Source organism: Protopterus annectens, chromosome 4.part0, assembly GCF_019279795.1.
Source record: "Protopterus annectens isolate FY-2018-M chromosome 4.part0, PAN1.0, whole genome shotgun sequence".
In the NCBI taxonomy this organism is placed as follows: Eukaryota; Metazoa; Chordata; order Ceratodontiformes; family Protopteridae; genus Protopterus; species Protopterus annectens.
The window spans coordinates 1,146,660,028-1,146,686,992 of NC_056733.1; the positions used below are offsets into that span (position 1 = coordinate 1,146,660,028).

General features: G+C 43.1%; 1 protein-coding gene across 1 annotated transcript in view; it reads left to right on the forward strand.

Moving 5' to 3' along the window:
- Positions 1–26,965, forward strand: part of ERGIC1 (endoplasmic reticulum-golgi intermediate compartment 1) — an 864,031-nt gene that overhangs the window by 162,246 nt on the left and 674,820 nt on the right. Inside the window, exon 4 of the mRNA XM_044069870.1 lies at positions 11,015–11,076. Coding sequence (XP_043925805.1) covers positions 11,015–11,076 — 62 coding nt within the window. The remainder of the gene's footprint in view (positions 1–11,014; positions 11,077–26,965) is intronic.

A 26,965-nucleotide genomic window follows, 5' to 3' on the forward strand; every position in this document is an offset into this window, starting at 1 on the left:
TAATCACAGGCAAATGCAAGCATGACCTCAGTTGGTGGCTATGCACCAACAATTTAGACGTAGGGAAACCCTTTGTTTCACCCACCCCAGTGACCACGGACGCCTCCCGGATAGGGTGGGTGGGGGCATTATCTCGGCAGGATGGTCCAAGGCACGTGGCAAGAGTACGAGATAGACTTGCACATAAATGTCCTGGAGATGAGGGCAGTGTTCCTAGCATTGCAGGCACTTCAAGATGTCCTCCCCTTAGGGACTATTGCGATACACTTGGACAATATGTCAGTAGTGTGGTATCTCAACAAACAAGGAGGAACCCGATCGTACCCACTATGCAGGGAGGCCATGAGAGTGTGGAATTGGGCGACCGCTTCCCAGCGGGCCTTGGTGGCAACGCACATCCTGGGGAAAACCAATGTTATCGCAGACAGGCTAAGCAGGGCGATCCTCATGCCCTACGAGTGGTCCCTGAACCGCCAGGTGGCGGACAGCATACTTAGCAAATGGGGTCAACCTTGCTGCGACCTTTTTGCCAGCCCTCTCAATGTGAAATGCAGTGACTACTTCTCGCTGATCCCCTCACTGGGGGGATCTCCAAGGGACGCTCTGGCGCACAATTGGCCCTCGGGTCTGCTGTATGCTTTCCCTCCGTTCCCCCTTATCTCGAGGGTGATCCAGAAAGCGCTATCCTTGGGAAGCAGATTGATTCTGATTGCGCCACACTGGCCTCGACAAGTATGGTTCCCCTTCCTTCAACCTTATATCGTGGATGCTCCTTGGACAGTGGACCCTTGTCCGGACTTACTGACACATATGTCGGGGCAGCTCCAATCTTCCCTGGAGACACTCCGGCTGACTGCCTGGCTATTCCACTTCCATCCGTAGTCAGGTGTCACGATTTTTCTCCTGATGTAGTCCATATTCTTTCGTCATTTCATAAGCCATCCACTAGGAAGATCTACTCTAGCAAGTGGAAAAGGTTTTCAATATGGGCCCAGTCAGAAGGTATTGACCCCTTCATGGCTCCCATTGACTCTGTTTTGGAATTTTTGTCCCATTTATTCTACCAAGGGTCTGCCTCAGCCACCATCAAAGTTCAGCTAGCGGCTATTTCTAATTATCATGCGGCTTATGAACCTAGCTTAATGGCACACAGGCTGTGTAGAGCTTTCATGAAAGGTACTCTTCTCCTTCATCCCCCTGTATCTCAACCTGTTATGCCCTGGGATCTCAATTTTCTTCTGCAGGCCCTTACTCTCCCACCTTTTGAGCCTGCGGCTTCCTGTGATTTAAAAGTCCTTACATGGAAATCTGCCTTTCTGATAGCTATTACATCGGCCAGAAGAGTATCAGAACTTCAGGCCCTATCAGTCAAGCCCCCATATTTGATATTCCATAAAGATAGAATCTCTCTCAGACCAAACCCGTCCTTTCTTCCCAAGGTGGCTTCCTTATCTAATATTAATCAGTCCATTGAGCTGCCGGTTTTCTTCCCCAACTTCTGTAATAAGGCAGAGTACCAGTTTCACCTGTTGGATGTTCATAGGCAACTACGCTTTTATCTACACAGGACTACAGAATGGTGGAAGTCAGACCAGCTCTTCGTTTCGTTCTCGGAAAATCGCTTGGGGTCTGCGGTCTACAAAGTCACCATTGCTAGGTGGATAGCTGGTTGCATCTCCTTTACCAGGCAGGGGGAAAGAGCCTGCCTTTTCCAGTCAGAGCACACTCTACCAGAGCAGTTTCCACTTTATTTATTTATTTATTTATTTATTGCAGTTGGTTTACCAGGATAGTCCATTGGGCCATAAAGAACCCGTTTTCAATGGAGTCCTGGGGAGAAAAGCTCCACAAAGAAAATGTACATTCAACATTTGACAGAAAAAATGTAGGTACAGAGAGTTAATACAATGTAGACAGGATACAAGTGAAAACTTATCAAATATACAGTAGCAGTCATAACAGTTAATACATTGAGAAGAAAAATACTAGTAATCGAACAAATGTTAAACATTATACAGATTAGAGAACAAACATAGTAGCTATATAAAGTAGGATGAGATATTGGAGGACTATGAGTAGAGTTAGTTATGTAGGGTGAGAGCATGAGCATTCCCACTGTGATGCTAGATGTGAAAAGAGACTTTTGAAGGTCAGTGGTTGGAGGTGGTGGATGAGTGGGGTAGGGAGTTCCAGAGGCGAGGCTGAAGGACAGAAGGCTTTTGCCTGGGGGATGAGTAGGTTTGTGCACTTCTAGCAGATTTTGATTATTTGACCTTAGAACTCTGTTAGGTAGGTAGGTTATCCATGGATGATATATGTGCGGCTGCAACATGGGCTTCTCCTCATACGTTTGTTTCCCATTACAAATTGGATGTGGTGTCCAGGGGCAGATCATCTTTTGGCTCCACAGTACTCAGGAGTATTTTCCATTGAGCCACCCAGGATGTAGGTGTTAGGGACACTGTCCCACAAGTGAAGAATGTAGGCGAGATAGGACTACATAACATCAATTAGTTATGTACTCAGCATAACGCTAGATGTATGTAGTCCATCTCGCCTCACATTCTTCATTACCCACCCACCGTCCCCCATGCCTGGAGGATTTGGAGGATCCCCTGGTATACCTCATGTCACTAGTCCCTTTGGACAATTTGTTGGACCTCGTTGTCATAAGTATGTGTGTGTGTGGGCGATAGATATGACTTTTCTGTTGGCAGCAAACTAGATCTGGGGATGTGGAGCAGTGTATTGTGGGATACCATCTTAGCCCAGCCAATCAAAGACTTTCGAGCTAGTAGATAGGCCGAGTCAGAGCCGACATACGGCTCCGTACCCACAAGTGAAGAATGTGAGGCGAGATGGACTACATACATCTAGCATTATGGTGAGTACATAACTGTTTCTCTCTCTCAAGGGGAAGCGTGAATGCCAGGGGTACACACACTGTCTTAGCATCCCCATTGGGGACTGGAATGATAAATTGGGTCCTCCTTGGAAGGAGGAGCAGGGCATATTGTGGAGCTGCATCATTTATGGAAACAGGTGATATGCCTTCTGTAAGTCTGACAGCCTGCTAAATCCTTTAGCGCCAGTGGGAAAACTGTTAAGTGCATAAAAACAGTGAAATAAAACTTACAATCTTCTGTTAAACTTCTGGGATCAGTGTGATAAAAACTGTCTAATCTATGATGAAGTTTTTTTTCATTTGGTAATTAAGATTTTAATTTTGGCAAATTACATTGCCCAGTGGTAAAATATTATATTTTTTAGCTCTGTTTTGTCTGTTTTATCACTACAGTTTTCAGGTTTATGATCAAATGAATTTCCACCACACAGAGTATGTCTGTGTTTTACTTTTTTGTTTTGCAGTTTTTTTTTTTTAAACTGAGATGTTAAGTTGTCTATCTCGCCTTCATTCTTGCTGGATGGGTTCGGAGTCGACCTCGGCTCCGACTCGGCCACTCTAAAAGCTCGAGAGTTGGTTCCACTGGCTCTAGGCTCCCCTTATATCCCACAATGCTAGGCGGTATTACCTCAGATCTCGTTTGCTGCTACAGCTATCGAGACGTGTTGCTTCACCGGCTTCAGGTTAGTGTAGGAAATAGTTTAAAAAAGTTTATTAAAACCCTTTAAATTAGTTTTTCCAAACAATATCCCCTTATCTTAAAGGATTTTTATCCCTTCCTCCTTGTTCATCTTTTTTTTTTTTTACCAGAAGAACTTATTGTTCTTCCCTTAGGCCTTCGGGCCCTCCCATCCCCTTGGAGTGTATGCGTTTTCTGTAGGGACTTTTATTAAACTAAAATAATTTTATTTAGTTTAAGTTACGGTTATTTAGTGTATAGTGTAATCGGTGTGTTTGTGTTTGTGTGTGGTTGCACTTGTTCCTTGAAATGTCCAAGGATTCGAAGGTCTCAGGCTTCAAGAAGTGTGACTCGTGCTGTCAGAAAATGTCTCTGACAGACGGTCACACTTCTTGTGTGTACTGCCTGGGACCTTTACACCTGCAGGACTCTTGTGCTGTATGCCATGGCTTCAGCCCTAGAGTCCTGCAGGAAAGAAAGAACAAGCTCATTTTATGGGGCTTGCTAAAGCCTGAGGGTCCCCCAACTGTTTCTTCGGGCAAACCTTCTAAGGCTTCTAGGTCTTCGACTCCAGCTACTGAGTCGACACCTAAGACATCGAAGTCTACTACAACATTGGCTCGTCTGGAGCCGATGAGACTCGAACTTCTATTTCAGTGGTTCCCTCGGCTCCGGCTGGAGCCGAGGTATTGGAAATATCTGAGTCGGCTCCGATCAGACCATCGGAACTGACATCTAGGAAGAGGTCCAGGTCACCGTCCCTTGGCTCCGTTCATTCGGCTCCAGCATCTCCCTTGCTGTCTGAACGGAGCCATAGATCTCACTCCTCTAGGTCATCGAGGCTATCCGACCATGACCTTCAGAGGGTAGTGAGTTGACTTCTTAAGTCCGAGGCACTGGCCCAAATGCTTCAGAGCCCGACTCATCAGTCGATGCTTAACCCTATCTCTCAAAATGTTCCTCCTCCGACTCCTTTGAGCTCGGAGCCGGGGCGTTTCGGAACCGAGACTGTGGTAGCGTCGGAGCCGATACATTTGTCTTCGGCCCGTCGTGCCGGCTCCGATTTCTTCCTTAGAAGAATCTCGGCGCCGGACTTCCCTCGTCGGCTCCGAGGGGTGAGTGGCATCGGACCCTTGTCCGACCCTCTCTCCTCTCGGCGCTCGGCGCTGGTGAGTTCGGCTCCGACATCGCCTCGAGCCATCGCTGTCGGTGCCGAGGGAGGTTTTCAGCTTTCGGGCGGGGACCTTTGGCTCTGCCTGACAGAGGTGCCTCGAGGTCATGCGGAGTGTGTTGGAACCCAGTTCAACACCACAGTCGGCTCCGTCCGCCCTCCCTCTTGGTGCCTCAGGTTACGTCTGCTCACTCCCTCATCCCAGACCGCAGAGAGCCAGCTCCTCAAGAATCCCCTGTGGGATCTCATCCTCTTCGAGGCCTCTCCTGAATTGGCAGGGGAGCCCCTAGGAAGAGAAAGTGCAAGAGGAAGCACATAGACTCACCTGAGTCTGTCACCTCTGACACGGGTTTAGAGGATTCGAGGGTTCCCCGTTCCCCTTCTGAAGATGTCTCCTTTGCAGACATTCTAGAGATCCTGAAACAGAGGGAAATTGGCCAGCCCTTAACCCCTCGGAGGATGAATCTGTGTATCTTGAGGCATTTGGCTCTCGCCCTTCCACCTCCTGGGTGTTCCCCCTTGACCCCCTCATGCAGGTGGTAGCTAAAAAGACTTGGACGGCTCCTGACTCTGTGGACCCCACCCCCAGGAGACCTTCAAAGTTTATCACAGCACCAGCAGATAAGCAATTTCTGACTAAGGGAGTTTCTGTGGATGCTATGGTGGTAGCTGCCGCCACTAAGAAGGAGCTAGCTGATCCTTCGGTGCCTGTCCATCCTCCTAACAAGGAATCTAGGTCTATGGACAGGTACGGGAAGCGGATGTTTTCGTCAGCGACCTTTGCTATGCGTTCGCTGAACTACCTCTGTCATTTCACTCATCTTCAAAGAGACTTGATCAAGGAAGCGAGTGAGATGTTAAAGGATCCTACAGCTGCGGGTTTTCAGGACAAGATGAACGCTCAGCTGGCTACCCTAAATTCTATAGCTAACTCCTCCATGCGCCTTTCATATGCGGCTGATGGAGCGAGCAGAGCCGCAGGTACAGGTGTGGCATTACGCCGGCATGCCTGGATGCGGCTATGCAATTTTGCGGACTCCTTTAAAACGTCTTTCACTAATTCCCCGTTTGATGGATCATCCCTCTTTGGTCCTCAAGTGAAAGAAACCTTGACGAGGTGCGAGACGGATGGCAAAACTCTTTCTGCCGTCGGAGTCCGTTTTTCTACTCCTTCTAGGCCTTACCCCAAAGGCCAGAAAAGTGGAAAAATGTGGTTCCGCAAACAGTCTCAAGGGACTTTGCCTGACGCACAGAGTCGGTTCCCCTCCAGAGGCAGAGGGGGGAACAATAATGGTAGACGTCGCCCTAGAGGCAGGGGGGGGTCCGCAGAACCAGGGCAATCGAGACACCTTTTCCGATAAGCCCTTCCAGCATCCCTGAGGTGTTGCCCGACTGTCCACCTTCGGAGGCAGTCGAGGGAAGATTATCACTGTACCCAGAAGCCTGGCGATCCCTAACTCAAGACAAGTGGGTACAGTCCATCATTTCCGAAGGCTATTCAATTCCGTTCTTTCGCATTCCAAATCAATCAAAAAAATCCCTTCCAGATGTTCCACCCACTCAAAGGGATCAAGCAGCGTTGAAATATCAAAGTTGCTTGCAAAAAGAGCCATTCAGCCAGTGCCAGCAGACCAGCAAGGATCCGGAATCTACTCCAAGTTCTTTTTGGTTCCAAAGAAAACAGGGGACTGGAGACCCATTTTGGATCTCAGTATCTTGAACAAGTCGGTCAAGAAAACAAGATTTCGGATGGTCACGCTACAATCCATCCTACCCCTATTGGGAAAGGAAAACTGGATGTGCTCTATAGACCTCCAGGATGCGTACTATCATATAAAAATGAACAGACGTGCCAGGAGATTCCTCCGCTTCAGGCTGGGAACCAGTCACTTCCAATTCAGAGCCCTGCCCTTTGGACTCACCACAGCCCCCCGGGTGTTTACCAAATGCATGGCAGTGGTGGCCTCTCACCTGAGACGTCAAGGATTCCAGGTGTTTCCATACTTAGACGACTGGCTCCTCACAGCTCCTACCAAGCATCTTCTTCTACTTGCCAGAGACTACACCTTTCGCATTTTTCAAAAGTTAGGTATCTCAATAAATTGCGAAAAGTCTGTTTTGTCGCCTTGTCGTGCTATTACCTTCATAGGCGCAAATCTAGACACAGTCAACATGTCTGCGAGACTCAACTGGTCTCCCTTCTTTGCCACAGCAACAGAGTCAAAGTCAGATTAGTTCTAAAAGTACTGGGGATTATGCCGGCTGCTATCCCTCTACTTCTATTAGCCAGATTTCACATGAGAATCCTTCAATGGATGCTCTTCGCACAATGATCGTACCAACAACTTCCGATGTCCCACACCATTGTGATTACACAAGCATGCAAGAATCATCTTCTTTGGTGGATTTCTTCCCCCCAGCTCTTCCTAGGAAGACCCTTTGTCCCTCCCCCTCCGGTTGCTACTCTGACAACGGACGCCTCCCTGATCGGATGGGGGGGCATTATCAGGGCAGAACGGTCCAGGGCATATGGCAACCAGACGAACGCCACTTGCATATAAATGTTCTAGAGATGAGAGCAGTGCTTTTAGTGTTGCAAGCCCTTCAAGACTCTCTCCCCTTGGGAACGATAGCAATTCAGACGGACAACATGTCTGTAGTGTGGTATATCAACAAACAAGGCGGAACCCTATGTCGAGAAGCACTCAGACTGTGGCAATGGGCGATTTCTTCTCAGCGGTTTCTGATAGCAACGCACATCCCCGGGAAGTCCAATCTTATCGCGGACAAGTTGAGCAGAGCTATTCTCATGCCTCACGAGTGGTCTCTGAAAGATTCTATCTTGGAGAAAATTTTTCTCAAGTGGGGTCAGCCTTGCTGCGACCTTTTTGCTACTCCCCAAAACAGCAAGTGCAAAGATTATTTCACCCTCTTCCCCTTACCAGGCCAGCCCAGCAGAGACGCTCTAGTCCAAGTTTGGCCCCGGGGACTTCTGTATGCATTCCCTCCCTTCCCACTTATCTCTCAAGTGATACAGAAAGCTATCGCTCAGAAGGCCTCATTGATCCTCATTGCTCCTTACTGGCCTCGACAGGTTTGGTTCCCCTTTCTACATCAAGTTCTGTTGGAGCAACCCTGGCATCTGGACCTAGTTCCAGATCTTTTGATCCATCAGTCGGGTCAGTTACATCGCTCCCTCCCCTCTCTGAACCTCACTGCTTGGTTCCTCCAATTCCAACCTTAGCCAGGCTTCCTCATATATCTCGCTCTGTTCGAGATATTTTGATAGCTTCCCATAAATCTTCCACTCGGAAGATTTATCTTAGTAAGTGGAAGCGTTTCGCCTATTGGGCTCAAGGAAGGGACATAGATCCTTTCACTGCTCCCATCCAAATAATCCTTGAATTTCTGGCTGAACTTTTCCATGCAGGTTCATCTCCTTCTACTCTTAAAGTTCAATTGGCAGCTATATCTAACTTTCATGTAGGCATCTCAGATTCTGCCATCATGTCTCACAAGCTTTGCAAAGCTTTCTTGAAGGGAGTTTTTCTTCTTAAGCCTCCTATAAGAAATCCTCCTCCTTCTTGGGACCTTAATTTAGTTCTCACATCCTTGATTCTTCCCCCTTTTGAACCTGCAGCTTCCTGTTCAATGAAATTGCTATCCTGGAAGACTCTCTTTCTAATAGCCATTACTTCAGCTAGAAGGGTTTCAGAGCTTCATGCACTCAGCAGTCGACCTCCGTATCTGTTGTTTCATAAGGATAGGGTATCCTTAACCAATCCATCCTTTTTACCTAAAGTAGCCTCTCGGCAAATCTAAATCAAAACATTGACCTCCTGTTTTTTCCTAACTTTTCTAACAGGTCTGAACAAAAATTGCATTGGCTAGACGTTCATCGTCAATTAAGGTATTATTTGGATAGGACCAAACAGATCAGGAAAACTGACCAGTTGTTTGTCTCTTATGCAGAAGGCAGAAAGGGTCTTTCAGTTTCGAAGGTATCACTCTCCAGATGGCTTACATCCCTGATTTCCTTTGTGTATGAAATTAGACACCAAAAGTTGCCTAGCAAACCTAAGGCTCATTCGACTAGAGCTTTGGCTACTTCTATAGCTTTCCAAGACAGGCTGACTATTGATACCATTTGTGCAGCAGCTACATGGGCTACTCCTCACACTTTCATTTCTCATTATAAGTTGGATTTAGCTTCTAGACATAGAGCTAATTTTGGTTCCACTGTACTCAAGAGTCTGTTCCGATAGGTCACCCGGGACAAGGTGCTAGGGACGCGGTCCCATCCAGCAAGAATGAAGGCGAGATAGACAACTTAACATATAGAAGTTATGTTCTTACCATAACGTTCCATGTTGGTTGTCTTCTTCTCGCCTTCTTTCTTGCGTCCCACCCTCCTTCCCCCTAGCCTGGACAGACCTAGAGGAGTTTGATTGTGACCTCTCTTTCTACCACCTCTATTATATATATGTATATACTATACTATGCATATATTCCTTCATCAGGTTTCAGGTCACCTTCTTCCTTTCCTTTTATAGAGGTGGGTTTTCCCATTTCCAGTAGTTCTGGATTTATTATTGGCTGGGCCTAGCTTGCAAACGAGATCTGTGGTAATACCGCCTAGCATTGTGGGATATAAGGGGAGCCTCAAGCCGGTGGAACCAACTCTCGAGCTTTTAGAGAACCCATCCAGCAAGAAAGAAGGCGAGAAGAAGACAACTAACATGGAACGTTATGGTAAGAACATAACTTCTATTTTTGCTTTCCGTTTGCAAAATCATGAATGAACACGGATTACTGACCATATTTAGACAGTTGCATTAGGGCCAAAATACTTAAACTAAAATGTGTTGCATGACATATCACATGGCAAACACGGCTTGTTAATCTTTATATGTTACGGTTTATGTATCTTATTTAGTTTACAAACCTAACTTTTGAGCTCTTTGGTAATGTGATAGATGTAGTGTTTCTACATGTAGGACCGAATGCATTTTTCTGTCCTATAAAGACTGCACATGCCCATTTTTTTTTTTTTTGCAATTGACGTAGAAACTTGTAAAAATGTTTACTATTTGTACTCTTTAGGTTGCATCATAGCAATGCAATGTTTTTTTTCTGAAGATGTTGACAGTTGCCCAGAGGCAGTTCTTGAATTTGTCCTTTTTAATAGTAACCCCCAGGACCATAGATAATCACTTATTTGAGAATGCTACCACCACTATGGTGTTTGGGGGTTGGCGGAATGGTTGAGGTGTTTACCTCACAGACAAAAGGCATAGGGTTTAATTCTCACTAAGGAACATTAGCTTGGCTTGAAATGGGCCGCAATGGCAGCTAGCTTAGGACTTCACTATAATCTCCCTGCTCTAGATCATAAAGCATTTTTGCACCACAGAAGATATTGCAAACTAATTTTGTTACACTTAACCAAATTTTATTGTTTGCATTTAAGTGCTGCATCATAAAAAGAAAGCATTAAAACTAGGAGGTAAAACTTACATTTGTTTCAACAGTCAGTGGGACACCCTGGTTATATTCTGACTTATGATCTTGATATATAGTATTATATCCATTTTACACAGCAGATCAGCAGTGCTAAACTTTGGTATGCATTCAGACCAAGCTCTTAATTGTTTCTGTAATGTATTTGTTAATTTTCCTGTTTTCCTTCGCAAGAACAATCTTAAGGCAGAATTTAAACAAGGTATATTAACTATACAAAACTACTGTGGTTACAGGCTGGCATTTCACTTTGGCACTTCAGGCTTTTAAGTTTGCATTTCATATGTCCTATGTTGGATCCTAATGATTGTTTCCTTCACTTCCCAGAGACATTACTGTGTTCAGAGAGTTATACTGTTCCTAGCTTCTGTTTCATCCTCTGCCTCATAGTTTCTTACTTTGCTACCCAGACTTTTAAGCACTACTGAGGCACTCCATGACATTAAAAATTGTTGTGAAAAATTTTGAGGCTTTTTGCTCAATTGTTTTAAGCTTATTTTGTCATGTGTTGTATACTTTCTCCAAGTTTATTTAACTTCTGTTTTTTTTTTTTTTTGTCAGTCTATCTCTGTGAGTCTCATAGACTTGGAGGGATTGCTGAGAAGGTTTTGCTTTTTACCCTCTTGGAAATATCTTGGATGAAAATCTCAGAAGTTCATTTTAAGTTCTAATATCTGTGAATGTGTTTTATTTATTTTTTAATAATGCATGGTCTCAATTCTTTCAATTTCTTTTGCAGGCTTGACATCTACAGGAAAGTGCCAAAGGATCTGACACAGCCAACCTACACTGGAGCTATTGGTAAGTCCTGCTTGTTTTTTAGATTGGATGTTAATAACTCCAGCTGTTAACAAGGTTATGCAGTTACTAAAGCAGTGTCCAGGTAGAAGTTTGAACCAGACTGGTGCTGTCACTCCACAGTTAACAAATTTGTATAGGTATGGATGTGGATGCATGCCAACTTGCTAAATTTAACTTTATGAGGTAATCGCAGATGCTGGGGGATACCAGGAACACCTAACGTATGAAATATAATATTAAGAGTTCTTTTAGTTCATATGTGGCTGTCTGTATGCATTTGATGACATAGCTAATCATGCTGTTACTGATGTACAACTTCATAATGAAATATGAAAGGGGACTGATGTATATAACGTTTCATAAGTAGCCTCAGTGGGTCTGATATTTTGCATTATACTTGGTTTTCATCATGGGTACTATGGAGAATTTCTGCTTAGTAAGCAGAATACATTAATGGCTTAGTTTACGTCTTGCTTCTTGCTAAGTGTTTGAGGAGTTTAAAACTCAGAGTTGTACTGCACTAAAAACCTTAAGGGTATAGTAGGGACGGTAATCCCTTTTTCTTCTGATCATCTTGTTGATGCTCCTTGAAAGTTTCTTAAAAAAACATTGCAAAGGGCCTTTTATAGGTATGCAATGCATCAGTTAGTTTACAGGTGTTCACTGCTGCAGTCTGACATTTTACATTATACGGGATTACATTAGGAGTGCTGTTTTAACATCTGCTCAGTGTAGAGAATACAGTAATAATGGCCTAGAATACTTCTCTTCTAATATGTTATTAGATCAGTTTTAAGATCTCATATGTTTCATTAGAAAAAAGTATTATTTTTCAGTTTTATAATGCCATGTTTCAGATGGATAAAGCTGTTCAAATTCAGAGAACTGCACTGGAAGCTCTGAGGTTCGAATTGCTGTTTTAGGTGTGTTTTGCACCTGAACATCCTGTTGTCACTGCCATAAATTTCATATTGAAATCTAAAATGGAGGCAAATATGTGGCATTTTACACAGGCTACACTGGCTTTAGTTCAAATGCCTTTAATGCCAGTCTGAGGTTGCTCTGTGTTTTACATTGTAGGAAATGTGCTGACGCTCTGTTCAGTACAGTAATAAGTTAGAATACTTTACCAGTTTGTCATTAAATCAGAAGTAAAACTCATACTTAAAGTTCCTGAACTCAGAAGTTGTTTTTGTCTTGGGACTTAGAACACAGTCGGGTTTAGACTTGTGTACAGTAAGCTATTTTACAAGAAGGTAATGTACGTGTCTCTGCAAGTAGAACAATCAGCTAAATGTGTTTGTAGATGAGGATCGTAATGCGGCTACAGATAAACAGTCCCTTATTGCAAGGTACTGTCAGTAGTCTTGTATAGCCATCTAGATGTTCTGTTTCCTATTTGTTTCTAAAAAAACATGTATTTTGTCAGACTGATATTATCATTGGCATGTTTTCTGTGAAATGAAAACCAAAACATAATACTATTTTCTAGGGAAAATAACTTTTTTGTCATTTGGATATGTTCTAGTTGTATGTTACATCAAAATACACACATTCACATTCTGACTGACATGCACAAATAGGAGATTCTGTTGTCTACTTTCCCTAGAAGCTATTGGGCTGTGCAAAACAAAATGCAGAGATTATCGAGAGGTCTTGTCGTGAGAGTTTCATAAGAGTATTTTGAATCAGTTGAGAGTGCCGTTTGAAGTTAGGGTAGAATTCAGGCTAGAATGGCTGTGTAATTTAATAGGTTGCAACTATAACATAACAGCTGAAAACAAATGTACAGCTTTCAGCCCTCTTCAAGGGAAAGGGAACAAAAACTAGCCAAAAAGATAAATGTATAATGTTGGTGTGATTTCAGACCCTGAAGGGGTATATATTTCTATAAAAAAGTGATCTTTTAATATGTAGAGGCATTACTTGAAATTAAAAATATTTTTTTCATTAAAATTCAAGATGTAGAATGCCCTTTTGTCTTTGAGATTAGGAATCCATTCTAAGGCTGTTTAATAGATGATTTTGGCAGTAACATTCCCTGCAGATGTCCTGACCAAATGTTGATGCATTTTTGGGCACTTAGTTTTTTGCTATTTCTGTATCAACTGTCTAGCCAAAACCAGCCAGTATTTTGGGGGCTCAGACTTTCTGCAAACATGGAGCAGTTTAAGGAGTTAATGAATGTGCAGTAGAAGACGAAGAGGGTGATCCCATCTTGGTGCTAGTAGAGAGACTGGGTAAACGATTGCTTTCCTGTGCTTTAGTGAGAGGGAGTCTGGCCAGACCTGGTGGTGAAGGCACAGCAGTACTTGTCTTATTCCTTGGTCTGCTGCAGTTACTTGGCATATGCAGAGGAATGCAGTCCGGGAGACTATATCACAGCTGCCAGAGTATTGCGATCAACACTGACCTTAAAACTCGAAGGGAGAGGAGCCCACAGTCAGAGCTGTCATCCAGTCCACATCTTACTCTGAAGTCTAACTTAGTTTTGTTATAGACTTCTTGTCACATGCAAGTCTTTATGACTCGTACACTATCTACACCTTTGGTTCAATCTGTGTAAAAAAAAAAAAAAATTTTGACAGAGGGTCTTGAAGAGGCTTCTGACAACACAGAAGTGGTCAGAACTAGCAAAATAAGTTTAGTGAAGTCCTCTGAGAACCCACAGTTTGCTGCATGAGAACTTGCCAGACTGCCTTACTCTAGAGGCAGTCAAGGGATGTGTGTCCCTGAGTGGCCATCACTAGGGACAAGTGAATGAGGTTCATAATTTCCAGAGACTACACAGTTCCTTTCCTCTACCCCCCAGTCTGCAGTCTCTTTCCCTTCCAGACATCTCACCCACCAGGAAGCTGCATCAGTAAAATCGGCCTTAAGCCTCATACATAAAAAGAGTATTATCAGAGGTCCTACTAGATTAGTGAGGATAGCATTTCACTTTAGGTTCCTTTTTGTATGCAACGAAATGAAGGACCTCTGGACCATTCTGGATTTGTGTAGCCTAAGCAGATTTGTTTCAAAATACTTTGAATGATCATGGTTGAGTTCCTCTTCCTTTGTCTACAAGAAAGAGATTAGTTCTACTCTTTAGACTGCCAGAATGTGTACCTGGTCATCTAGATAGCCGAGTCTACTTCTGCATCAGAGCCAGTCATTTCCAGTTTTAAACTCTTCTATTGGTTTCACCTCCGCTCCCAGGATTCTTTGCTCACCAAATGTATGGCAGTGGTTACAGTATGCATCTCAGCCTGCAGTGGAACAGGTTTTTCCCCATTGGACAGCTGGCTGTCGGTGGCCCCCTTTGTGGGCAGACTTATAGCATTCTTGAACTATCTCCTGTCACTGTTCCTATCTTTTGGGTAACACTGAAGACAGCAAAGTCTTAGCTGATGTACATACAGTCCATCAAATTCGTCTGATGTAAGGTGGACACTGTATTGCTAAACATTTCTCCTGGGGAGAGTTTTCTGCATTCAGTCAATTATTTCTCAAATTTTCATTAACAGGTCAGTTCCTACAACTCTTAGTCTTCAGTTGACTCTATTTTCAAGGTGCACTGTACTGGCTACTATCTGTAAGAGGTTTACTGGTAGCTTTTATTTCGGTTTAATGTTCCTGAATTACCAGCTGCATCTGTCCTCCTTACTAAGTTTTCCTCAAAAGTATAGTGTTCTTGAGAACATGTAATTCTTTCACACCAAAACATGCAACAGAAATCCATTTATGTCAGACAATCAGTCTACCAATATAATCCCCTAATTATTTTAACAGAGAAGAATATCTGTTACAGTTTATGGATATTCACAGAATGCTCAAAATAAATAAATTAAGGAAGTTTCTCAGCTGTTTGTATTCTACTCATCTTTGCATGATATTTGTATACATGAACATCACTGAATACTTACACTATAAGCTAGATGGGGTTTCTGAATCTGGGTCTTATTTGATGCCACCAATTCAGGTCACTCTTTCTTGTGGATCCACCTAAGTGGTTTAGTTGGGACTTGGATCTGTTGGTAATGAAGATGCTGGCCCAATCCCAGATAGTAGTGATAGAATTGGATTGGGAGTTCTATCCTTATTACCATTTCCACCCCCCCCTTTCCCCAGTGTAAACCTGACTTACCTGAGTAGGATATCACTGTAATTTTGTTCTTTAGTTGTTCATACAGTGTTTTAGTAAGGCATTGTTGGGAAAGGTAAGGAGTAGGATAGCTTGGAAAAGTTTCCATTGCTGGGCCAAGTCATGGTGGTCTATTCCAACTGTAATGAGGATGGAAGTGCCAGTCTAGATATGTCAATAAAAAATGTGTAATGCTTGTTTGCAGTTCTGTTTGCACTTGAACTTTTACAATAGATTCCCCTGTCATAAGGTACACTTCCTTTGTCTGTAAAGTCGCAAATTGTCTACAGATAAAAGCTGTGATGATTCTTTTAATGGTGACGATTTCAGCTGTCACCACATCCCTTAATAGACTACTTTCTGATTGGGTCCACCTCTGATGTTTGTTTAGGAGAAGGAAAATTTAAGGGACAATAATATGTATCAACATATTTAATATTTATGGGATGCCCTTTACAGTCCAAATTAATAGATCAGTTATTTTGATATGTAAACTGCCTTTTTTCCCAATGTACCTACATTTTTTACTACAGTCCAAATGTAGAATTTATGTCTGTGGTAGTGCATTGTTCACACATACACACACACACCTCATCCAGGGTTAGTTGTAATAAGATGCTTTCACATACATATTAGCCCTAACCCCAGTTACCACATTTTGACAGGTTCAATCTCATTGAAAGTGAGTAGGTGAAATAATTCTGTACTTATTAATGTACATGGCATGTTTTACATGCAGATACTGCTTGGCAGTTGAGATCCATAGTTGTTTAACTGTAATAAAATGTGAGTAGGTCAATTGTCTTTTCACCAGACTGTGCCCCCTCCAGCAGCAGTACATGTCTAATACTTTACTGCTATCCAGTGAAGGTATTCCTCTGTGTAGTAATTATTTCATTGTGTTATGCGTATACACGGTTCCACTTGAAACCATCGAATGTTCAGAACATCGAAGTTCTAATCATCGAGACCAGAACATCGATGTTCAGAACATCGAAGGTTCAAAGTGAACCAAAAAAAAACAAATAAACAGTCAAAAACTATTTTATGCAGGGGGGGCTTCGCCCCCCTGCACCCCCCACACCCCCCCCTACTTTAATATTCCAACTCCAAGATCACACTACAGTGGGGTAAGGGAAATCTCCCGTTTACTGCTATATGCGGTAGCGCTAAATGGGAGATTTCCCGTACCCTACCTGCAATGCCAACACTCAGATGGCATACGCACACACAACATGCAGGGCACCTTGCTGCCCTGCATATACACCCAAAACTTACCAGTTTTACTTACCTGGCACTTATACTTTTCAACCTACGATGCTCTGAACATCAGGTGTAACCGTATACACATCCTCAGCAGTCCAGATCCATAATTTGTTTGTGATTAAGTGACAGCTGTAGTCATTTGTTTTCACATGCAGATTAATCCTACCTGCTTCACTTGATTCAGTATCAGACAACTGACTGTACCCTGTCAAAAGGTGATAAAGTAAAAAAGAAATCTCCATAGTAATGTATTCCCCACACATGCAGATGTAAAACCCACAATATTTAACTGCGATTGAGTGGCAGTAAGTCTGTTTTCTAACACAGACCAGCTTATTTCTCTAGTTACCACTCTTTTACTAGTTATGAGACAAATGTTTGGCTTTGATCAAAGGAAAGCAGATGTTCATCGTGCATACAGCTGCAGTAATCGCAGATGGGTTTTCTGCCATCAGGCGGGTTCTCGGTCGGCCGAATTCCAAAGTCTAGGTCCGGCGTCGGTTGTCGTCGCTTTCTTTCCTGACGTCAGTGCGACAGGGGTATATAAGACACAGCCGACGCCATATTCTTCAGTCTTTTTTGCCGCGCGTTGCCCGAAGCAGAAGCAGTTCGCAAGTCGGTCGGCCAGCTCCTGAAGTTACGAATAATTGGAAACCGAAGTCTTCTTTAAAGCTAAGTACCCCGTTGGGGAAACATTTCTTGCCTCAGACCGATGTCAGACAAAGTTAACAATTGTATTTCTTGTGGGAAGCAAATACCGCATAAGGATTTCCATTCCCTCTGCATACCTTGTTTAGGCCCAGACCACGACGTCTTGGCCTGTCACTTTTGCGCTACTTTCAATAAACGCACTATTAAGCGTTGGGCGGAGTTCGCCCAGCACTTTTTTGGTAAAACCTTTGATTATAAAATGTCGTCGGATACTCCGACTACCGTTTTGTCCAAAAAACGCAAGGACAAAGACCGACACCACGCCAAAACCGACTACACGTGGTCCGGTTCTCAGCGAGGCGCCTACGCAGCTCCTGACTACCGACGACACTTCTTTGGCGGTGTCCTCTGTAACCGAGACCGCAGGTACCTCGGCCCATACCCAGACTACAACCATCGAAGCCACTGTGAGTGTTGAGCCTCCTAATGTGGATAGGTCCACTTCCACCCATGGTGTTTTTAGACCCTCATCTTCCTTCTCCATTAAGGCCTTTACTAAGTCCAAATCAGCCATGCATCCCAAGAGGCCTGTTGCACAGGGCCCATCTCCAGGCCCCATGCCTAAAAAGCAGATGCTAAAAATGGCTGAGGATTTAATTACTCTTATCAGGGGTTCCCAGCCCCCTCCAGACAAGAGACCCCGAGTGGAGGAAGCTTCTCCCTCTTCTGTCCAGGATTCCATTTTTTCAGATCATTCTGATGAAGAGGAACACTCGTACTCCTCTTTTGAAGATTCGGATGCTGAGCAGTCCATTCCTTCTGTATCTCCCCCAGAGGATTTCTCTTTTGGGGAAACCTTGCACACCTTGAGGGAACACTTCCGTTGGGAAGGCCAAGACTTTTCTGATTCCAAGAAAAGACTTAGGGAATTTATTTTGTTACCTCAACACAGACCTCTGGCGATACCTCCTGTCTTGGACATTCTTGATGATGTTTACTCGGAGGCTTGCCTAAATCCGGATTCCCTGCCTCCTGTCCCAGTCAAGCCTGATAGGTACTACAGAGTTCCTACCTCTCACCAATTTCTTTACAAAAGCTGTAATGCTGACCCTGAAACCATTTCTAAAGGCCCCAAGGGAATGAAGGCCTCTACTGCTAAGAATCCACTACCTTCCGAAAGAGAGTCTAGATCCTTAGAAAGGTGGGGGAAAAAGGTATATACCTCGGCCACCCTAGCCATGAGGGCCTTAAATTGTCAGTTCCATATGCTTAAATATCAGCAGTTTCTGTTATCACAATTAAGAAATAAAATGTCTCAACCTGAACAACCAGATTTGAAGGAGTTGCAGGATATGATGCATAGTGCAGAACAAGTGGGTAAACACACCTTACAATGTAGCTATGATGCCCTAGAGGCCTCAGGTAGAGCTGCTGTGACAGGATCAGTCATTCATAGACATGCCTGGCTTAGAGAACAAACCTTGCCTGACCATGTTAAAGCTAAGCTACTAGATGCTCCTTTACAAAAGGATGTAATATTTGGTACTAATGCTGAGGAGATACTACGGAAAATGGAAGAAAAAGCTAAATCTATGCAAACTGTCAAAGCTTTTCTACAGGTTCAACCACCACGTTTTAGCAGAAATTGGCCTTCAAAGAACTGGTCCTTTCCAGCCACGGACAAGCCACAAAGAGGTAGATACAGGCGCACAAGGGGCAGAGGACAACCTCAAGGATCATATAGAGGCAGACAATGGCAAACTCCAGTAACAAGAGGTGGCGAAGACAGTGCACAGCAATACAGGAAACAAACACAATGACTTCCCCCTTCCCATGCCAAGCAAGTCTCAGCTGGCAGCACCCTTGGGAGGAAAGCTGGCATTATTTACAAGAAATTGGCATATTATCACAACAGACAAATGGATCCTGGACATTATAAACAGAGGCTACAGATTTCACTTTCACACTCTTCCAAAAATGAGAGGCATGCCGAACCTGCCACACAATCAAAGGGCAGAGGCTCAAATACAAATTTCAAAGCTTATGGCCATGAAAGCTATTCAAGAGGTACCTACTCACGAACAAGGTCAAGGTTTTTATTCCAGACTTTTTCTGGTACCAAGGAAAGGAACCGACTGGAGACCCATTTTGGACTTCCATCCTACATTTCTACTCGTTCCAAAATTCAAGATGCTCACATTACAGCAGCTTCTTCCCATGCTGGGCAAGGAGTTTTGGCTGGTAACATTGGACCTCAAGGAGGCATACCTGCATGTCCCAATCAGACAAAGCTGCAGAAGATACCTCAGATTTCTTGCAGGTTCAATCCACTATCAATTCTCTGCACTGCCCTTTGGCTTATCTACTGCGCCCAGAGTATTCACGAAATGCCTGGCATCAGTAATTGCCTACTGCAGACTTCAAGGGATACAAATTTACCCTTATTTGGACGACTGCCTGATCCAAGCGGACAACAAGCACCTACTTCTGGAACATCTGGCTTATGTAACACGGTTATTGAATTCTCTGGGATACACAGTCAACAAGGAGAAATCCAGGCTAACACCATCTCAGAAAATAACTTTCCTGGGTGCCAACTTGGACACAAACACCCAGACGGCCTATCTTATGCCAGAAAAACAAGGGCAACTAACTCATTACTTCAAAGTACTAGCAAATTGTACCAGGCTCACTGCAAGGAAAATCCTGCAGGCTCTGGGCTTCATGGCATCTTGCATTCTTCTAATCCCATGTGCAAAGTTGCATATGAGGAAACTTCAATGGTACCTAAAAAACCTATGGTCTCAACACAGCCACAGTTTGGAAACAATAATACCAATAATTCCATGTTTGCAAAAGGAATTTCTATGGTGGGCCCAAGCATGCCAAACAAACACAGGTCTTCCATTCTGCAAGCCTCAAGCAAATCAAGTCATCACAACAGACGCCTCAGACTACGCCTGGGGGGCGCACATGACAGACAGGTGCATTCAGGGCAAATGGTCCCAAAAGGAAAAGCACCTTCACATCAATCAAAAAGAAATGCTAGCAGTGATAAATGCAATTACAATTTTCAAGGACCTCCTGCATCCAGGGCAATTATTGATAAGAACAGACACCACCACAGTAATGTGGTACATAAACGAGGTGGAACACATTCATACCCCCTGTGCAGGCTAGCCATGTCGCTTTGGAACTTGGCTCTGGAATGGCAAATCGAACTTCAAGCACAGTACTTGCCAGGATTGGAAAACACGCTGACAGACAATCTAAGCAGAAATATGACAGATCCACACGAATGGTAGTTGCATCCTCAAGTGTTTACAAAGATAATCCAAGCGTGGGGAAGACCAGACATAGATTTCTTCGCCTCCCACAGGAACCATCAGTTGAAAAAGTTCTGTTCAAGGACCTTTCATCCAAAGGCCTGGAGAGTGGACGCCCTTTCTTTCAGTTGGGCAACATGGACAGTTTACGCTTTCCCACCTTTGGCTCTTCTGCCCAAGGTGCTCTTGAAAGCAAGAGCAGACAGACCGAAGATGATACTGATTGCTCCAGACTGGCCAAGACAACACTGGTACCCACTCCTGAGGAGCCTAACACATACTCCTCCCTGGACCCTACCTCTAATGCCTCTTCTACTGACTCAGCACAGCTACAAAACTCTTCACAGTCAGCTGAAACCTCTCAATCTGGCTGCATGGAAAATTCCTTAACACCACAACAGACCCTACTCTCCAAAGAGGTGCAGGATGTCATTTTGGAGGCCAGAAGGCCATCTACTAGAAAGGCTTACTCCGCAAAATGGAAACGTTTTTGCACTTGGAATGAGAAAAAAGTCCAGGATCCTAGAAAACTGAATTTGCCTCCGATATTACAGTATCTAGCTGAGCTGTTGAACAGTGGACTTTCATTTTCCTCCATCAAAATTCATGCCTCAGCCATTTCTGCAGAATACAACACTGATCCACCCTTATTCTCTCACCCACTTTTAAGACAGTTTCTCAGAGGAGCTAAGAATATAAGACCTCCAAGGAAACAACCAATACCAGCCTGGGATCTTAACTACATTCTAGAAAAATTAACATTACCTCCCTTTGAACCAGCTGCCTCTACAGATTTGCAATATTTGTCATGGAAAACAGCCTTCCTTCTGGCCATTACCTCAGCTCGTAGGGTTTCGGAACTACAAGCCCTCATGGCTGTGCAGCCCTTTCTCATCTTCCATCAGGACAGGGTTTCCCTACGAACCAACCCTTCATTTATGCCTAAGGTAGTATCCAGGGTAGCTTTAAATCAGGCCATACACTTACCTACCTTTTACCCCAATCCTCAAAACAAAGGGGAAAGGCTGCTACATTCCTTAGACATCCATAGACAGCTACGTTACTATTTGGACAGAACACAGCCCTTCAGGAAATCAGAACAACTTTTTGTGTCCTATGCTGTAGCAGCTCAAGGAAAGCCAATTTCCAAACAGACAATTTCAAAATGGATAGGCCATTGCATACGGTTTTGTTACTCCTTTCATGGCAAACCTGTTCCTACAGGCATCAGATCCCACTCCACAAGGGCCACAGCTACCTCTACAGCCTTCCTCAGAGGAGTCCCTACCAAAGATATTTTGGAGGCAGCCACTTGGAGTTCTGTGCATACCTTCACAAAACACTACCACCTGCCTTTATATTCCAAAACTAGAGCAGGCTTTGCCACTGCTGTGTTGCAGGGCATTCTGGCTGCTCCCAGTTCCACCTAGTGCCTACCACCCTGTGCGTAGCTTTGGGATTCTACCCATCTGTGATTACTGCAGCTGTATGCACGATAAACATAGTACAGTTTTGTACCTACCATAAATGTAGATGTTAGAGTGCTAATACAGCTGCAGTACAGGTTTCCCTCCCTCCTTCCCCTCTTGGTAAAGGCCTAATGGCTAACACCTCCTCATACAACCTAATTTGGGTTATCCTTCTATGGTGTATTTGCTTGCAACTACTGATTTTTGATTATATTGCATTGCTTGACTATAGATATATATATATATATATATATATATATATATATATATATATATATATATATTTAGATAATTTATGTATTGCCTTCCTTCTGGGGGCACCTGACATCTGGGGCAAGAAAGACTGAAGAATATGGCGTCGGCTGTGTCTTATATACCCCTGTCGCACTGACGTCGGGAAAGAAAGCGACAACAACCGACGCCGGACCTAGACTTTGGAATTCGGCTGACTGAGGACCCGCCTGACGGCAGAAAACCCATCTGTGATTACTGCAGCTGTATTAGCACTCGAACATCTACATTTATGGTAGGTACAAAACTGTACTTTCTGTCTGTACTAATATATTCAGCATGTTTCACAAACTGTCATTCCTGTCTATGATTGCTTAACTCTTCTCAAGTAATTGTAAGGTAACTGTCTTCACACACGGATCTACTTTCATTAGTTGAAAGTATGATCCACCAAATTGTACTTGCCTGAGCTGAATCCACCTAAGCTGCACTTCAATGAATGAACGGACTGCAGAATTCCTTTCACAGGGAAAGGAACCACTTGACCACCATGGTGAACTGTGCCCTCTCTTCCATGTAGTGCAGTCTCAAAGTTGGTATATCCACACACACACACACACACACACACACACACACACACACACACACACAGTTTTTCGTTTGGTGTCCATGGTGGTCAAGTGGTTCTTTCCTTGTGAAAGGAATTCGGCAGTCTGTTCATTCATTGAAGTGCAGCTTTGGTAGATTCAGCTCGGGTAAATACAATTCGGTGGATCGTACTTTTGTCTAATAAAAGTAGATCCTCACACACATAGTAAGCCTTCACCCACTTTTTCTTTTTAATTACAAGGCAAATTATGTATTAAGTTCTGATTTGAATAGTTTGCTCTACATTAAAAAACGGAGACAGTCAATATGCAGTTTTGAAAATAATTTGCTGTCAGGTGATAGTACATGTACTGCATTACACACAAAGATGTTTACACCAGGCAATCATTTGCCATGATAAACTAGTACCTAAAGTTAAACAGTCAAGACATTTTGATGATTTGAGATACAAACTCGGAGCCTAGTAATGCCTTAAAAGTTTGCCTAATAATTTGTACTAGAAGAAAATTTCAAAATTGGCACTTCACATATCTAAACAGTACTTAAAGGACTGTAGTCCATCCAGACTTCTATTAGGTAAAGGTAAGAAATTCCATAGTCTACAAGCCCTTACTTGAAAAAAGTAGACTTTTAACTTTGAATTAACTGTGGCAGTCTTAACCAAACAATTGTAATTTATTGTTTGAAATCTGTGACTAATCAATTCTAATACAATCTCTGTTGCCAGGTAATCATCATGCAAACATTTATATATCAGAATTAAGTCCCCCCCCCCCCCCACACACACACACACACACACACAAGCCTGCATGCCATAGAGTATAGGGATAAATTCTTGTGCCTATTTATATAAGGCATAGACTTGTAACTATTTATTTGTCTGGTCACAATTTTCTGTATATACTTAGGGATTATGTAATGCTATATGAGCAAAGTGATCCACCGTATTCAAGTATTGGGTGAATACTAATGGTATATATCAGTGATAACACACTTTTGTCACTCCTGGAAAAACAACTCAATGAGTTTTTAATTAAACTGTAACATGTTATGATTACTTGACTTGTATTAGCTTCATAGTGTAACTGAGAGTCCGGCAAGATTGCCAAATCCCTAACCATTCCTGCTGATTTAAATTTTTGATTGTCATTTGCATATCCATCCATCATCTATCCACAACCCCTTTTTCCCATTTTCCACATGAAATCAGGGTGTCACTTCAACAGTGACTATCATCTAGAGCCAAGGCTCCTACTCCCAGGTGGCTAGTGGATATAATTCCTTACTCCATAATGAATTACCGTACATTTATTAAAATTGAACTTCATACCTTTGGAATCTACCCAACTGACTGATGAATCCAAACATGTTTTGAACTTCCTTTCATTGTTAATATAGGTTTTGGTTACAAGTTTTAATAACGTTCCATCTTTATATATATTTTTGTTTTGTGGTGATTGGAAGTTGTTTCATGGATACTCTAGATGACTTTACTCTCCGAAATATTTCAGCAAACAATTTAGATTTTATTAAGCTTAAAGAAGATGTCGCCATTATGAAGGGAGAACTCACAAAGCTTATAGAACTGTTTTCAAAGTGGAACATTGATGGTGTTATTACCAGTAAAGAATTCATTCCCATCTTTCCAGTTCCGGGTTCTATGCACTCGTCGAAGGCTTCTGACATGGCAGTAGACATTGGCCGCGAGCTAGCAGTTTCCAGCAAACCAGTGGAGTTGCTTGTGCCCCAGTTTTTACATACCTGGTTTTGCTTGCTTGGGAAAATCAATATGTGTTTAAAAGCTCCATTTCCAACAATATTCATTTATATCTCAGATTTTTGGATGATATTGTTATTATGGAATGGAAGCAAATCAGATATTCAGCCTTTCGTGGAGTATTTGAATAACACTACTAAATTTTTGAAATTCACCATTATATACAACAAGAAAATGTATATTATTTTGATTCGTTAATATTGCATACAAGATATGGTTTCAAATCTAATATATACAGGAAAGACACCTTCTACATCTTGTACTTGCACGTTTCAAGTTGTCATCTCCTTTCAGAGAAGAAAAGTCTGGTAAAAAGGCAATGCATCAGAGTTGCAAGAATGACCTCAAGTCATGCAGAAGTGTGGGAAGAATTTTTGAGGTTAAAGGATATGCTTATTGCAAGAAGTTGCCCTGAGAATTTGATTAATAATCTTTGTAAGGAGGTATTTATGAATGGGGGTAAGTAGAAACCATTATTGGGAACTGGGTTGGATGGGAATGGACAAGTAGAAAAGCTGGATAAATATGAACAAGCACTAATAGTACAATATAATAATTTCTCTGTTGTATTTAAGAATATAGTTAAGAAGAACTGGAGTATTTTTAAAACTAATACAGTACAGGTATGTGCTGCTTAATGTCTGGGGTAGGTTCTGTCCATAGAACGTTAAGTGAACACCTTGTACTTTGTATTGGGCTTCACTTAACATCCATCTGCACAGCAGCTGATTGTATTTACATCTGCTTGTGCAGTATGGACGTAAATGCAGTCAGACATTGTGCAGAAGGACTTTAAGAGGTGCACATCTGACTGTACTGTGCAATTTGTTAGGCTCTAAACCGACTTTTATTTTCAAAACATCCCCTAATTTTAAAAATTTGTTGGTGAATAAGGTCCATATAAGTAGGGATTTCACTGAACAACAAGGAGGTTGTAGTAGTATATATAAGTTTAGAGTGTTTTTACACAGAGAATTGTGTATCTCGGGGGATAGTCTACATTGCTGTGTGTTCTGACTGTCCCGCATTCTACATGGGTAAAACTGAACAATGTTTTAAAACAAGAATTTATGAAGATATTTATGATGTTACAAACAAAAATGAAAATAATTCCTTGTATAAACATTCCTTAGTGTGTGGCTGTTTTTGAAATTTCCACTTTGGAATTTTGGAGTAAGTTGTTCATAACCCATGTGGAAGTGACTGGAAGGTGCTTTTAGAAATTTGGTAACTGGTTTGGCAACTTAGGATGTTATGTAGTCCAAACTCACCTACATTCTTACCCGTGAGTTCAGAGCCGAACCTCGGCTCAGACTCGGCCATACTCTAGCTCGAAGTCTTCAATTGGCTCGTGGCTAAGAGGTATCCCGTGCTGCAATGCACCTATCCCCCAGATCTTGTTTGCCACTCAGATGTGGTCTCACTCTTGGCCGTGGCCAAGTACAATTTTTCTAATATTTATTTTCAATTTGGTAGCTCCAAAAGCTATTCTAATAGCTAGTGTGTGTGTTTTACTTCTAACCGGTTCAATTGAACTTTCTTATATCCTGTTTCCCTTTGTATTTACGGGCTAGGCCCGTTTCAGTTAGAGGACCTAGTCCTTCGCTGTTTTTTGTTCTTGTAATTGTTGTGTAGCAGGTTGACCTGTTTTGTCAGTGGGTTATTTGTTGTGTGACTGTGTTGTTCCCCTGATGTTCATCGTGCATACAGCTGCAGTCATCACACTTGGGTTATCCTGCCGTCAGGCGGGTCCTCGGTCGGCCGAATTCCAAAGTCTAGGTCCAGCGTCAGTTGTCGTCGCTTCTTCCCTGATGTCAGTGCGGCAGGGGTATAAAAGAGGCAGCCAACACCATTTTCTTCAGTCTTTCTTGCCGCGCAGTGCCCGAAGCAGAAGCAGTTCGCAAGTGCCGGTCGGCCAGCTCCTGAGATTTACGAACAGTATTTCAGCCAAAGTCTTCTTTAAAGCTAAGTACCCCGTTGGGGAAACTTTTCTTGCCTCAGACCGATGTCAGACAAAGTTAATAATTGCATTTCTTGTGGGAAGCAAATACCGCATAAAGATTTTCACTCTTACTGTATACCTTGCTTAGGGCCAGACCACGACGTCTCGGCCTGCCGTTTTTGTGGTAGGTTTAACAAGCGCACTATTAAGCGCCGGGCGGAGTTCGCCCTTCATTATTTTGGCAAAAAATTTAATTATATCATGTAGTCTGATGCTCCGACGCAAGTTTTAGGCAAAAGACGCAAGGATAAAGATAGACATCCGAGGCCTGCACCGAGTACTGAGATCACGCTTAGGCCGACTACCGGTTCTCTGGTTCTCAGTGAGGCGCCTACGCAGCCCCTGACTACCGAAGAAACTATTTTACCGGCGACTTCAGTACCCGAGGCTGCAGGATCCTCGGTCTCCATTCCCACTGCAGATACTGACGCC